The sequence below is a fragment of the Conger conger genome, chromosome 1 (genome assembly GCF_963514075.1).
Source record: "Conger conger chromosome 1, fConCon1.1, whole genome shotgun sequence".
Classification (NCBI taxonomy): Eukaryota; Metazoa; Chordata; class Actinopteri; order Anguilliformes; family Congridae; genus Conger; species Conger conger.
The window spans coordinates 71567939-71581945 of NC_083760.1; the positions used below are offsets into that span (position 1 = coordinate 71567939).

Here is a 14007-nt window from a genome sequence, read left to right on the forward strand (position 1 = left end):
AAAACACAGCAGTGTGTATGTGATGAAATAAATCCATGTAAAACACAGTAGTGTGTACGTGATCAAATAAATCCATGTAAAACACAGCAGTGTGTATGTGATGAAATAAATCCATGCAAAACACAGCAGTGTGTGCATGATGAAATAAATCTATTTAAAACACAGCAGTGTGTATGTGAACAAATAAATCCATGTAAAACACGGGGGGGGGGGGGTGTTTACAGAGTGTTCAAAGTTTATTTTCCAGAATGAACATCCAAGATCAGTTACTTCAAAGCCATACCCTCATAACAAGAACAGGTGTAACTCTATCAGACATATTGTTTGGTTTGCTGGATTTATACTGCTGTAAGTGAGAAATCGATCTCTTGGCCCTAGCACAATGTAAACTGTGCACTGGGGCTGAAATCTGGAGTAAGTGGAGTTAGATTTTGCAATATCTCTGCTGTAGACAGAATGAACAAAGAATTCAGCTTTTCTCGTACTTTAGCCAAGAATTGTCCATTACTTGAAAAATATACCAGAATTCATATGAAAATGAATCTGCTTGAATCTGGGTAGAACATTGTGAAAAAGACTTTATCTTTTATTTCTCAAGAGGCTGTGTAACTCGTCTACCTCACTTCCGAAAAAAAGGAAAAGGAAACCACTTGGGGTCCCTAGAGACAGGGGTGGCAAACATGGATGGAGAGGCTTTTTGATGCATAGATGTCTAGGTGCTGGGTTTAAGAAAGAGGAATATCAGAGCTGTACATATGATACAGCATTTTTTTTTTTTACTTCTCAAAAAAGCAGAAAGCCGAGATAACTCTTTTTATGTGCTCGTTGGCCATAATGGCAGTGACATATAGACCTAGAGAGAGTGAGATAATACAGTGAGAAATGAAGAGATCATGAGTTATTAATATATTGACAAGCAACATGACAGGAGCGTGTTCATTACCAGGAAGGACCCTCCTGTGGATACTGCAGGTGGAGCCGGGGGACCTGTTTGGGACAAAGGGACCATATATCAAGAACAAAGCTGTGAAAAAAATATAGCATAAAGGTATAGAGCATCTTTTGAATCCCAAAGGAAGTGTACTGTAAGAGGAAGTCCAAACAATGGGTCCCTTTTCCATTCATAAATAAGAACCCTCTTTTGCTGTCACTGTTTTAGTGGGTCATTTACTTCAATATCTCAGTTATCCTTAGTCTTTCTATCTCTGTATATATAATAAATGATACATCTTATAAATTGTACAATAAATCAGTTTTTCAACAGGCTTATACATTTCTTATTTATTTGCTTGCTTGTTTGTTTGTTTTGCATTTGTTCTCAGGAAAATGTGTGATGTTGAGCAGTTTTACAACCCAACTTATAGTCACCCCTACTTCCCCACCTACATTTTTCCAGGTATGACTATGTTCAATGATTATGATGTCAGCTTTATTCATAGTGCTTGCTGCATAAGCATGCATAATTGATTTGCATACAGATATACGTGTATTTTCGTGTATTTTGCTAAATATTACTCATGAATCATCATGGTATCAAGATCTCAATGCACCTTTCCTTGAGAGACAGACTTCACCAGTCCACTGTGTCGTGGTTATGGTATCAGCACAATAAAACAAAACGATAAGATTTTACTTTATGAAATCAAGTAGGTCTGCGTCGTCGTGTGTCGTGTGTGTGCGTGTCACCATCGGTATGGCCACGACCAAAAATGCCACTGAACTTTGAAAAGAGAAAGCCTGCCCTCTAGCGATAAGTTATCACTACAGCGTTCAGATACTGTAAATATTACTTTTCATAGCCGATTATTATTTATTATATCATCTTTCCTAGCATATTGCGTTGCGTACATTTAATTAAAATTAAAATATGTTCAAACAGCAGAGTTAAGTAATTACCAAGTAATTCCGCATGGTATTACAGACATAGCAGCAAATAACTGAGATAAAGTTGCTTCAGTACTGTGAACGGCTGCCATTAAATCATGTGTATTTACCACGAATTTAATAGGCCTACAGGCCTATTTATTGTGAAAATGTGACAACCTCCCCAACCAATAAACACGCTTATGCAACCACGCCCAAGTTCATATTGGTGTTTGTAAGTGTGCCGTTTCTTAGTAACAGCACTGAAGTCAGGAGCCGGAAAGAATGGAATGGAAGGTAGGGATGCGGGTAGATTTGCTGTTCAAGTTATGTCCTGAAATGTAGCCTCAAAAGCAATGCATGGTCTTGCGTAGCATACAATGTTAACAATAAGTAACGTCATATTTTTATAGGAGATCAGTGACATTCTACAAAGGTGCGGCATTAAAAGAAATATCGATGTCAGTCAACTTTACCTGGCCAAGAAGTAAGTCAAGTATCTACCTCATTTGCGTTTCAACACATTTACAGAATTTGGATGTGAAATAGCTACATATGATAGAAAACTAAACATGTTTTTTTAATGGAAGGGGAATCGTCTCTATCCCTGATTTGTCAAGATTTCCAATGCTGAGACGCTTATGGGTGAACAACAATAAGGTGTGCATTAATGCTCAGCAACCAAACACATTCTTTGTGAATTATACGAAAAATATGTATATAAAAAAAGAAAACGCTTTTTTTTTTTTTAAGAGAGGGTACACGTGTTTCTGCATAGTCCCTTCACAGCAGGCTATTAGCTACATTTGCTTCGTGGGTCAGTGTTTTGAAGAAATAGTTTAAAGTCTTAGTGTAGGCCTAATTGTACTGCCAAATGTAAAAGGTTTTTATAACATAGGCCTATTTCTCTTTTATGGAAATCATCATTTTATCAGTTTGTCAGATGCTGAACTGTAATCAGTTTAATTGAAATTAATATCATACCTGGTAATATCATGTCCATTGAATGATTCAGATAAAGCATATTTCCTGCCTGGCCGTCAGTTGCTGCCTGACTGAACTTTACCTGCAGAACAATGCACTTACCTCTATCTCAGGTACAGTACACAAGATAAAAGTAGTTGCATAATAATAATAATAATAATAATAATAATAATAATAATAATAATCATCATCATCACAATAATAATCATAATCATAATTATAAAACAGCGTGTCACACACGGCAGCCACATCAACTGAGGTGGAGAAGGAGGGGATTGTTTTGGCAATTCAATTCATAATGAATGTGAATTTGTTTTGGCACCATTTAAACAAAATTGAAACAGTGTGAACATGTATTTTGGTGTGTAATATCTAGAAATACATACCATTTATGTTCTGTCTTGTTACTACATCTTCATACACAGGAGCCTTAGGTCACCTGACCTGCCTGAAGATTCTATCATTGCACAACAATGAGCTGAGGAGGCTAGAGGAGTCAGTAAGAGAGCTGAAGAGAATGCAGTGCCTCCATACTGTCAGTGAGTGACCCAGCAATCAGGTCCAGTCAGTGACCAGTGTCAGAGAGGGTCTGTCACAGACTCAGTGATCAGTGTTAACGAGGGTCTGTCACAGGCTCAGTGATCAGTGTTAACGAGGGTCTGTCAGAGACTCAGTGATCAGTGTTAACGAGGGTCTGTCAGAGACGCGGTGATCAGTGTTAATGGGGGTCTGACAGAGACTCAGTACCAGTGAATGTGTCATACTTCATGAGCCTTTGAGTGCGAAAATGTTTTCAGTTCACATCACAACAGCTGAGTGAATTCATATTCAGTCTGCTGGACTCAAACTGAGTTGTGGATTTGAATTCTTGTTTGCACACATTCCAGAATTGAGTTGCTATTGACTATTAGTTTGCAGCCTCACCTGAAGTTGCTCTTGAAGATTCATCCTTGTAGAGTAAGATTCTAATAGCAAGATCAACAAGATTAAGTAATTAATCTTAATCTTACTAAGGTGGTACAAAATATCAAGATGTTAAATTGTAGTGTTGATCAGGTCTACTGAACAAATATGCAGCCAATATATAACGCAAACTGTATATAACATGCCGACAGTACCATCAAGATTGTCTGTTTATTTCCAGGTTTTTTCCTGAACCCTCTCACGTTAGAGCCTCAATATCACCACTATGTGGTCCATCATTTGCCATCGGTTAAAATGCTGGATAGAAAAGGTATGTTTTTTACATGTAAAAAGAAGTTATGAAATGAAAATATTGCAATGCACCTTCAGTAATTTAAAAGTCAACTTATCTTCAATAATTGACTGCTTAGGTCATGTATATATAGTATGAACTTTAATGAAACAAGGTTGTATCGCAAACGTCTTTGTAAAATGAAACTTTAAACATGGCTATATTATACATTATATGCATTATACACTCACAAAAATACAGATTTTTGTTCAAGGACCACATTTCCCAAATGTACCCTATAAGTACAGTAATGGTCTCTTTGGGCACAAATGATTATGTTTTCCAAGCCACAAAGGTACAAATGAATTATATATTATATAGCTGGCTAGGGGTATATTGTACTATGAGAGTATATGAACTGTGGAGACCAGGTTCGAAACGATGGGCTTCTTGTGTTTAAGAGGTGAAGCAGGAGGAGAGGACTGCAGCGTTTCAGCAGTACTGCCCAGAGAGACACCGTGTCCGACAGTCTCTGGCCTTTGGGCGGCGGGCAGAAGCTGCTCCGCTGACCGGAACTTCTTTCCAAATGGAAAGAGCCGGAGCATCAGGTGGAGACACAGTCATACATGGATAATATGCAGCCGGCAAGAACATCAGCCAAAAACAAACCACAACCTTTTTGCGTATAAAAAATTGTCATCAACGTAAGTTTTTAAGTTTTGCATGAAGTCTGGTGCAAGGGATTCTTTATTAGCATGTATGCCATTGTTATAGTTTTTCCCTTCATGATGCAGATTAAAATGGCTTGTAAATAGATTACAGGCTCTGTTCACCAGCAGGGACCTGCATTAGCATCCTTCTACAAGGTACTCAACCTCAACTGCTTCAGCCTTCTGTGTTATCCTCCAGTATAAACTATGAGAAAAAACGTCGTCCATGGTGTATGGACGAGGGCATGAAGGGTGGTTTCTGCTAGGTGAATGAATCACTGCCAGAGGCAATAACACACAGATAACCAGGAGAAGAAGCACATAATTCACTACATATGTAGCACATGTGGCTTGTGCATTATACTGTCTGCTTGAACCCAATCCAGCCCTCCTGAAAACAGAAAAGGAATTACACTACCCTCCTTCCAAATAAATAAAATAAAAAAGTAATCAACATCAAAAAAAATAAAAGCTCCACAATAAACTATAAATCTTTTTTATTGGTCATTTAATATCCACATATTAAATATTTTCCAATGCTATAATTAAGAATGGCCAGTCACCAGAGACATCTGCACAGTTAAGTACATTGATCATGATTGTCTAATAATGTAATGTTACACATTTCCAAATCTACAGTACAGAATTCCAAAGTCATGGATGTACACTACCGGTCAAACTTTTTAGTAGACTTTAGTGCTCTGAACTTTTTAGGGCTATTTTGAATAATCTAAGGTTCATGTTCTTTTTTTTATATTTATTTTATAATTTCTTTAAAAATACATTTTTATCGGATTGCTTGAAAATTGAATGGAGTTACTAAAACATTTGACCAGTAGAGTGTAGCTGTATACTTTTGTGCCAGTGTGTGACTGGATTGTCAATTATGATTCAGCCAAAATGAGAAATTTTGGAATGAATGGCAGCTGAAAATAAGCATTAGCTTTCACTTTGGGCTACACGATTGGGTATCTAATCATTTTCTCCATGTTTTAAAGTCACCTTTACATCTATTCAAGAACCTGTAAACACAGTCTACCTGCAAAAATGGCCAGGGAACTGCCATGGTCCCTCAGGAACCCACAGAACAGGGTGTTGAAAAAAGCACAAACCACATTCAGGTAACCAGCCGAATTTACATTGAAAAATGTATCTAAATGCACTCAGTTCAGCAGCCAATACCAAACAAACACAGTGAAGATACCTAAATTATTGGCCAGATGTATAATCCTGTAAGCCACTAATGTGGAAAACAAAGTAAAGCAGAATGGCTGAGCAGAGACAATGTTCATTCTCTGTGACTCACACATTCCTTCATATGTGGGTGAGTTGCAATGCTTTGTGCCAATTTCCCATCCCATGACCCTCGCCATGTTCCCCACAATATGCAACAGCCTGGACGTTTCAAGGTGTCTTGTCAGCTGTGAGACCCAGCAAACTGGATAGTTCTGCTGTTTAGAGCAGGCCAATCATCCTCCACAGGGCTACGATCACACAGGTGTGTGGGGATTAGTGAGCCTCAGTCTCCATTTTACTGGATTTAAACCTGATTGGCTGATTGGGGATCAGCCTGGAGGTGGGATGAGCCAGAGGGTGAATCTTCCCCCTGTCCCACAGAGAGATCCTGAATGGAGGTAGTTGCGTCTTCTACTGCCGCACTGTCTTTGGCTGGAGAGAGAAATACGACTCATGTGACAACAGCAAAGCCACGTACAAACAAACACATTGTCAAACCCTTCTATTCTAATCTATTCGTACAGTGCATTTCAACAGGCTTTCAAAGGTTATGAAATCCATTATACTCACCAACATACTCACATACTGCCAAAGAATGCCTGCACCTTCAAATACTATCAAATTTGCACTCAAAAACCAAAGCATTATCAACCATAATTCTAAACCTCAAAATTAAAAAATGAAACTCATTTTCTATGGAGCCTGAAACATGCAGTACCTAGCTTTATTAATGACTTGTATGCAAACACTGCAAGTCACCCTTGATAAAAGCTGCAGTATATAGCAGCAAGTATATACCTAAATAAATTAGGTGAGATCATTAGAAAGAAAGGGCTATAAAAAGTGTCCCATTGTCTCTCAGAACAACATCCTGACCTCACGCCGTATTCCCTACCATTCTGCTCTTCTTCCATCAGTTTGGCCGACTCCGCATCCTGATTCTCCCTCTGCTCCTTCAGTTTCTTGCAGACCTTCTTGTGTGTGAACCAGTGTAGCTTTTGGCAGGCTTGGTCACAGTAAATCACCTGGAAGCACAAATGGTGGCAGGTCAATCGCTAAAGTTCTTATCAATGTTAATTCTTCTCTCTGCTAATTACACTCCGTTGTGTACAGAGTCTGAATGGTGTCTACGGAAGCGTGTAGTCGGTGTCAGAGCGGTGCCGTACCATTTTGCAGATGGAGCACCTCTTCTCTGCCCCCTTTTCTCCACAGGTGGTGCAGAACTCGGCGTCCATGAAGCCCACCTGGCCCGTGATGGCCTGGGTCAGCACTGAGAAGGCTGTGGGGTCATTACCCTGATAAAAGGAGGAAAGGGTGGAAACCTCGTGCCCTGTTCACAAAAACCACCAGGCCTTGCCTCTAAATATGAAAGACAATATTTCCGAGACCCGCCAGACTATCAAAGACTAAATAATATTTTTTCGCCCCTATTTCAGGCCAGGAAATGACATTCTACACCAACATGTAGGGGAAAATGGATGATTACACTTGAAAATGCACACACCCCTACATTCAATACAATATAGAGAGCAAAACTCACAATCTCTACGGGTGCAATACTTCGAACCAGCTGCTGGAGCAAAGTGGCATCACAATATGGAAACTTGCGGATGCACTCGCGGATAAACTTCTCCTGGTACTGGAGAAAGCCATCGCTGTCGCGCCCTTTCAGCAGGCTGGCGGAGGAAAAGACCATTTATTTACACTCATCACCAAGACATAAATAACTATTATAATGGAGCCAATTCTCTGCAAGCATATTCAGAAGGGAAGCTTATTCTTTTTTTTTTCCCATTTTCTCCCAATCTGGTTGCTGTGGATACACTGCAATGGCCCAGGATTCCCGAGACTCAGGATTCGGAGAGAACGCCTCTACAAGCCGCATCATCTCTCAGGTTCCCGTGGCTGTGACTCTGAGACAAGTGCAATCAGGGCTCTACAGCGTACGGCGATCCTACAGCCCCTGCTGGGTCCCTCTCCCCACCCGAGCCGGCCAACCTCGGGTTTTGGCACAACCGGGATGCAAACCCCGGTCCTCGGTGTGCAACTGCAACAAACTGATGCCTGCACCAAGGTCCGTTACTTTAGCCACCGCGGCAGGAAAGTTTATTCTGTATGCAAATTAGACAGTGGGACTCATATGCAGTACACTCGCCGAACAGTTTAAATAATAAAATAAAAGAACTAGCGGTGATATTTGCATATTAAATGTAAATGGGAACAGGCTGGAGAACTGGTTATGGCTGCGCTACTGAACAGACCTTTTAATGAGTCCGTCCAGTTTGTCCTCCCGCTCCTGGAGGAAGGCCTGGCATTTCTGCAGGACGCAGCTGATGTAGTGCATCTTCATGGCCAGCACCTCGTTCATGTCCTGCTGCTTCACGCACTTCTCACAGATCAGGTCCATCACCCTGAAGCACTTCTCTAAAGCCTCCACATCTACTAACAGGGGGTTGTCCTTCACCAACATCACCATCTGAGACAAAGGCAAACAGACAGAGGGGAGGGAGAGAGATGGAGAGAGTGGAAGTGAGAGATAGAGAAGGGGTGATACAGACGGAAGGGGTGAGAGTGAGAGCAAATGGAAGAAAGAGAGGAGGTGCAAACAAGAAGAGAAGAAAGCGGAGAGAAAACACGTCACCAATCATCCATTCAATATCTGAGAAAAAGGGACAGAATTTTGCCACACTGAAATCAGGGACAGAATGACATGGGCTGTTCCATACTGATATAACACAGGGAACAGAATGAAACGCGCTGTTCCATACTGATATAACACAGGGAACAGAATGAAACGGGCTGTTCCACAGCGATATAACACAGGGAACAGAATGAGACAGGCTGTTCCATACTGATATAACACAGGGAACAGAATGAAACGCGCTGTTCCACAGTGATATAACACAGGGAACAGAATGAGACAGGCTGTTCCTCAGTGAAATAACACAGGGAACAGAATGAGACGGGCTGTTCCATACTGATATAACACAGGGAACAGAATGAAACAGGCTGTTCCACAGTGATATAACACAGGGAACAGAATGAGACAAGACTGTTCCTCAGTGATATAACACAGGGAACAGAATAATAGAGGCTGTGCCAACACTCATAAAACAAGGGGAACAGAATGAAATGGGGTGTTCCACAGTTATATAACACAGGGAACAGAATGAGGCAGGCGTTGTGTCAGAAGCAGTACCTTGACAGGGTTAAGGTTAGTGCTCATTATGATCTTGTGCAGAGGTCCAGCCAGTTTGGGAGGTAGTTTGGGCTCCTTCTCCAGGCCCTGAGGCTTTGTGTAGTACTCCAGTCTTGCTCGGGAGAAGAAGTTATTGATCACTGTCACACAGTCATGCTGGCCTGCCAGAGAGACCCATCAAATGTTAAGAGTGAGTGATGGTTCAGCACTGGAAGGTACTTTTTTGTTTTTTAAATTTAGATTAGATTAGAAATTCATTAGACTTGATTTTACTAATTTATGGATGCACTGTACTCAAGGGGATAGGCTACAGCAGCAGGAGACTTAAGTCTAAAAAAATAAGTCTAATAAATACCTAATAAAGTGCTCACTGAGTGTATATGATCCAGCTAATACAAACCTCTTACAACATACACATACAAACAAAATGAGGTTCAGACTGTAAGAACCAGACATCAGGTTTAACAGAAGGCATAAATGAAAAGGCAAACACTGACGACAGTGTTGCAAGAGAGCAAGCTGGTGTAAGGTAATTGACAATTGAAAAAATTCTTAGCTATGATTCATTGTGATATGGATCGATTTTTGCAAGTTGTATTGACTGGATCGGATAGTTGGGTTTGAATCGATCCATTGATCCGGAATGATGTATCGTTGCACTCCTAGTTACTAATATTTTAAAAACACCTAAATGTAAAGAGATAGTCAGCACCATAATTCATTGGACAGTGACATATATATATATATATATATATATATATATATTTCTTTTTTGTTCTGTACTCTAGCACTTTGAGTTTGAAAGGATACAATGACAATGAGGTTGAAGTGCAGACTGTCACTTATAAAATGAGGTCCTGTTTGAACTGTAATTTTCATACCAGACCTAACTTTGCAAATTTGGCATTGAATTTTTTTTTCATAAATTATCTATTTGTCTTAATTTTCCTTGTAGGTGCTTGTAACCAAAGTCTTTGATGTTTGAAAGACATAAACCAAGTGGTGCCATCAAATATTAAAAAATAATTGCTAAATGGCACAATTTAGCATATATGAATGACCAGTGTCAGACAAAATGGCTTGCAGCTGTTGGCCCTCCACACTGAATGGAAAGGCTAGCTCCCTCATCACCCCTGCACTGCATCACAGGCACCTCTTACCCACAAACGCCGCCATCTGAGCTGCAGTCCGACCAACAGAGTTCACCACGTCCGTCTCGGCCCCGGCGTCCAGCATCATCCAGGTGATGTCAGTCTTCCCTGCAGGCCAATAGGGAAAGCGCTGCATTGTCAGAAACCCACAGCCCAACTCTGACGGGACACTTGTGTACTCCCGGGGCTTGGAGACGTACCTGAGAGCCCGGCGAACATGAGGGCCGTGTAGCCGTGCTCGTGCTCGTTGCAGTTGACGTCAGCCCCGTGCTGCAGCAGCAGTTTGCACATATCGGCCTTGCCCTTGTACGCGGCATGCATGAGGGGCGTCATCCCGTACTGAGAAGAGCAGAGCAGGCGGACATGAGAGAGGGAGAGGAACCGTCCTGTTACGCTGCTGAGTGTCCCACCACAGGGTTGTAGGTGCAAAACCGGGATTCAGTCCAGCTGCAGCACACTTTGGTGAGGCAGCTGACCTGAATTTGGCCCACAGGCCATAAAAATATACGTGTGTATGGTCTGTGGACCAAACACAATAAAGACCACCCGAAACATGGAGGGTGGTTATCTTTTTTAAATGTGAAAAATTGTACAGGTCCTGGAGCACCTGTTAGGACAAACGTGATCAGAAACACCAGTACATACAGAGATATTTAAAGAACAAAACAATGCACCGCCCCCCCACCGCAATGAGCTTACAAGATTTCCATTTTCATTTACAGAATACACTTTTGAATGCAATTCACTTATGATCATCTGCTTATGGCACACATACCATATAATGAAATATTAAGTGTTTACAAACAAGTTTATACAGTTTAAGCAGGTGGTTTTAATGTTGAGGCCGATTGGTGTATACTTTTTTGTTCCATGATGAAATTTGAAGCAATGCTATAGAAAAAAAAACAGACAATGATACTTTTCCAGGGAACAACAAGCAGACAGAAGGTAATAATCCACAGGAAAACCAGCCACATCTGATTTTGACAGGAAAGACTATTGAATTCTGCTCCCTTACAAAAACGCACCTAAGAAAACCTGCATGCTACATCTAGTGGTTCCTTGTCATTATAGTCAGCCTTTAAGTGCTATCACTTAGCCTTTAAGTCTTTCACGTCTTAGCCATATGTCCACAGCACAAAAGAAAACATAGCTGTATGCATTGGTTGAGTTACACAACAGGCAGCTAGCAATTACATAACAGGGTAACCATACAAAGTAATATATGCACATAAAACATGACGAGAAGGTACATATTTATTTTGCCCATTACAGAGACAGCATTTATATCAGTAATTATTCCATTCTAACAGTGAGAATACTTAACCACCCCTTAGGTACTATCCTCACAGTGACCTCACACAACAATAAATCACTGTTTGCACGATGTGGCAGTTTAAACGAAACTGACAACATTAAGCATTGCCGTTTTATTATGCACCATTGCACCTGAATTAAAATGAAGCCTATATTTGTTAAAACTTCATTCTTACCTCATCCAAGCAATTCACTCGCACATCCTTGCATCCAAGTAACCTTGAAGCTTCCTGGACATTCCCTAATGAAAACACAAATCCCAACATGAACCTGGTGAGATAGATCACTAGGGGACCGATCTAAGAGTGAATACCCAGCTAGCTAGCTAATTATCTTGTCAGCAAAGGACTGTTAAGCATTCAATGCCATAACTTTTTTTCAGATATCTAGCTAGAGCTGGACAACCTGCTGTCAACACTGATTAGCAAGCCAGACAGGTGTTAGTCAAAAATGTAGCCAATTAATTATCATTATCCATAAAAACTATCTCGCCAATCACAAAATCACAAAATACACACAATGTCAAATAGTGTAGGCAGTATTGCCAACGTCATCCGGCAGTACGCTCAATGTTAATTGAATTTACTCACTGAATGTAGTAGCTAAAGATTAGCTAGCCAGTCAGCTAGGTAGCTAGCTAGTCCCTGAAGAATTCTGACATGGTAACTCATTTATGTTAGAACGTATGAATGCTACCGGTGTTAGCTAGCTAACAGACAAGCAAGCTCATAGTAACATTAGCGTAAGATGTTTAAAGTGGAGTTGCCAAACAATTATCGCCGCTAAATCAAAGACACCGAAATGTGTCAACAAGCAAGCGTGAATGGCAATGCACGAGCTCATGCCGCGCATGGCACGGCCTTTCGGCGTTGGTTGAAGTTAGTTAGCCAGGTTGTCTATGATAACCATTTCTGAATAACCAAACTTAGCAATGTGTCAGTTCCACGAGACGTATTACGACAAAATACAAATACATTGCGAATCAGGTAGACAACACAGCTAGATAGTAGCGAGCTATATAATAATTAGCTAGCATTTATTTTGCTGGGTAGCTAACGTTAACTTGCTAACCTAGGGCTAACTTACGTTGGACAATAATATTACCTGCTGCTATAACTTGAAATAACTCCTTCTCAGCGACGGAAAGGTCTCCCTTTTTTGGAGAAGTCATGGTGCGCCGTCCGTTGACTTGCCTTTTATTTTTATTTATTTATTATTCAGGTTGCGATAATTATTAGAAAATATTAGCTAGCTAACTCAGCTGAGAGGGCTGCATAAAACAGCGTTATCCCCAACCTCCCCGTATGCCACCGGTTCAACCATAGACCGTAGAAAAACTGAAAAGAGGGCTGTTGGAGTGTACTACTTTACACAGGAAGGGGAGGAGTGGTCTGACGTGTAAATACATTAACTAACGAAACAAACAAAAAATGATACAATCTCTTATAATATGCAGCAGTACACCAATCTGTACAAATTGCGAAGAACACTCGCATGTTCGCATTTTTCACATTTGAAATCATATGTAGTTCTGCCAGCTCCTCCCTGTTAATGTGGGCCTGTTTGTCAGGGATGCAGATCGCACAACGGTCGTGGAGGGCTGGTCTGCAGGCTGGTTCTTGTTCCTAAGAATTACTTAAATTGGTTGGAACCCAGCTCTATGAAATACACTGGTTCACTCCTGTACTTGAGCACAGTAAAATCGTTAGGATATAGATGCAGCCGGTGCTTACAAATTCCAGATCAATATATTCATTCATTCATTATCCATCCATCCATCCATCCATCCATCCATTATCTAAACCCGCTTATCCTGAACAGGGTCGCAGGGGGGCTGGAGCCTATCCCAGCATACATTGGGCGAAAGGCAGGAATACACCCTGGACAGGTCGCCAGTCCATCACAGGGCACACACACCATTCACTCATACCTACGGGCAATTTAGACTCTCCAATCAGCCTAACCTGCATGTCTTTGGACTGTGGGAGGAAACCGGAGTACCCGGAGGAAACCCACGCAGACACGGGGAGAACATGCAAACTCCGCACAGAGAGGCCCGGGCCAACGGGGATTCGAACCCAGGACCTCCTTGCTGTGAGGCAGCAGTGCTACCCACTGCACCATCCGTGCCGCCAGATCAATATATCCATCCATCCATCCATCCATTATCTTAACCCGCTTATCCTGAATAGGGTCGCAGGGGGGCTGGAGCCTATCCCAGCATACATTGGGCGAAAGGCAGGAATATACCCTGGATAGGTTGCCAGTCCATCGCAGGGCACACACACCATTCACTCACACACTCACACACTCATACACTCACACACTCACACACTCACACACTCATACACT

At 41.3% G+C, this 14007-nt stretch overlaps 2 protein-coding genes across 2 annotated transcripts; one reads left to right on the plus strand and one right to left on the minus strand.

Annotated features, from left to right (window-relative positions):
• Positions 1-2109: 2109 nt before the first annotated feature.
• Positions 2110-5166, plus strand: LOC133105688 (leucine-rich repeat-containing protein 72). The gene is made up of 7 exons (XM_061216014.1): positions 2110-2160; positions 2277-2350; positions 2454-2523; positions 2879-2960; positions 3273-3386; positions 4019-4081; positions 4504-5166. The coding sequence occupies exons 1-7, from the start codon at positions 2149-2151 to the stop codon at positions 4674-4676; spliced, it is 588 nt and encodes a 195-aa protein (XP_061071998.1). The 5' UTR covers positions 2110-2148; the 3' UTR covers positions 4677-5166.
• ankmy2a (ankyrin repeat and MYND domain containing 2a) lies at positions 4183-12997 on the minus strand. Its single transcript, XM_061244980.1, has 10 exons — positions 12760-12997; positions 11832-11896; positions 10539-10677; positions 10348-10446; positions 9188-9348; positions 8250-8464; positions 7529-7664; positions 7155-7283; positions 6884-7013; positions 4183-6420 (listed from the first exon to the last, which is right to left on the minus strand). The coding sequence occupies exons 1-10, from the start codon at positions 12824-12826 to the stop codon at positions 6293-6295; spliced, it is 1269 nt and encodes a 422-aa protein (XP_061100964.1). The 5' UTR covers positions 12827-12997; the 3' UTR covers positions 4183-6292.
• Positions 12998-14007: the final 1010 nt, after the last annotated feature.

Bases quoted from the DNA above. Each gene is read 5' to 3' on its own strand.
- LOC133105688 (XM_061216014.1), top strand. The intron at 2,351-2,453 runs GTAAGTCAAGTA...TTTTAATGGAAG, and splicing joins CAACTTTACCTGGCCAAGAA to GGGAATCGTCTCTATCCCTG. The intron at 2,524-2,878 runs GTGTGCATTAAT...TGAATGATTCAG, and splicing joins TATGGGTGAACAACAATAAG to ATAAAGCATATTTCCTGCCT.
- ankmy2a (XM_061244980.1), bottom strand. From the start codon at position 12,826: ATGACTTCTCCAAAAAAGGGAGACCTTTCCGTCGCTGAGAAGGAGTTA. The intron at 10,447-10,538 runs GTACGTCTCCAA...ATTGGCCTGCAG, and splicing joins CATGTTCGCCGGGCTCTCAG to GGAAGACTGACATCACCTGG. The intron at 7,014-7,154 runs GTACGGCACCGC...TTGTGCTTCCAG, and splicing joins GGTGCTCCATCTGCAAAATG to GTGATTTACTGTGACCAAGC.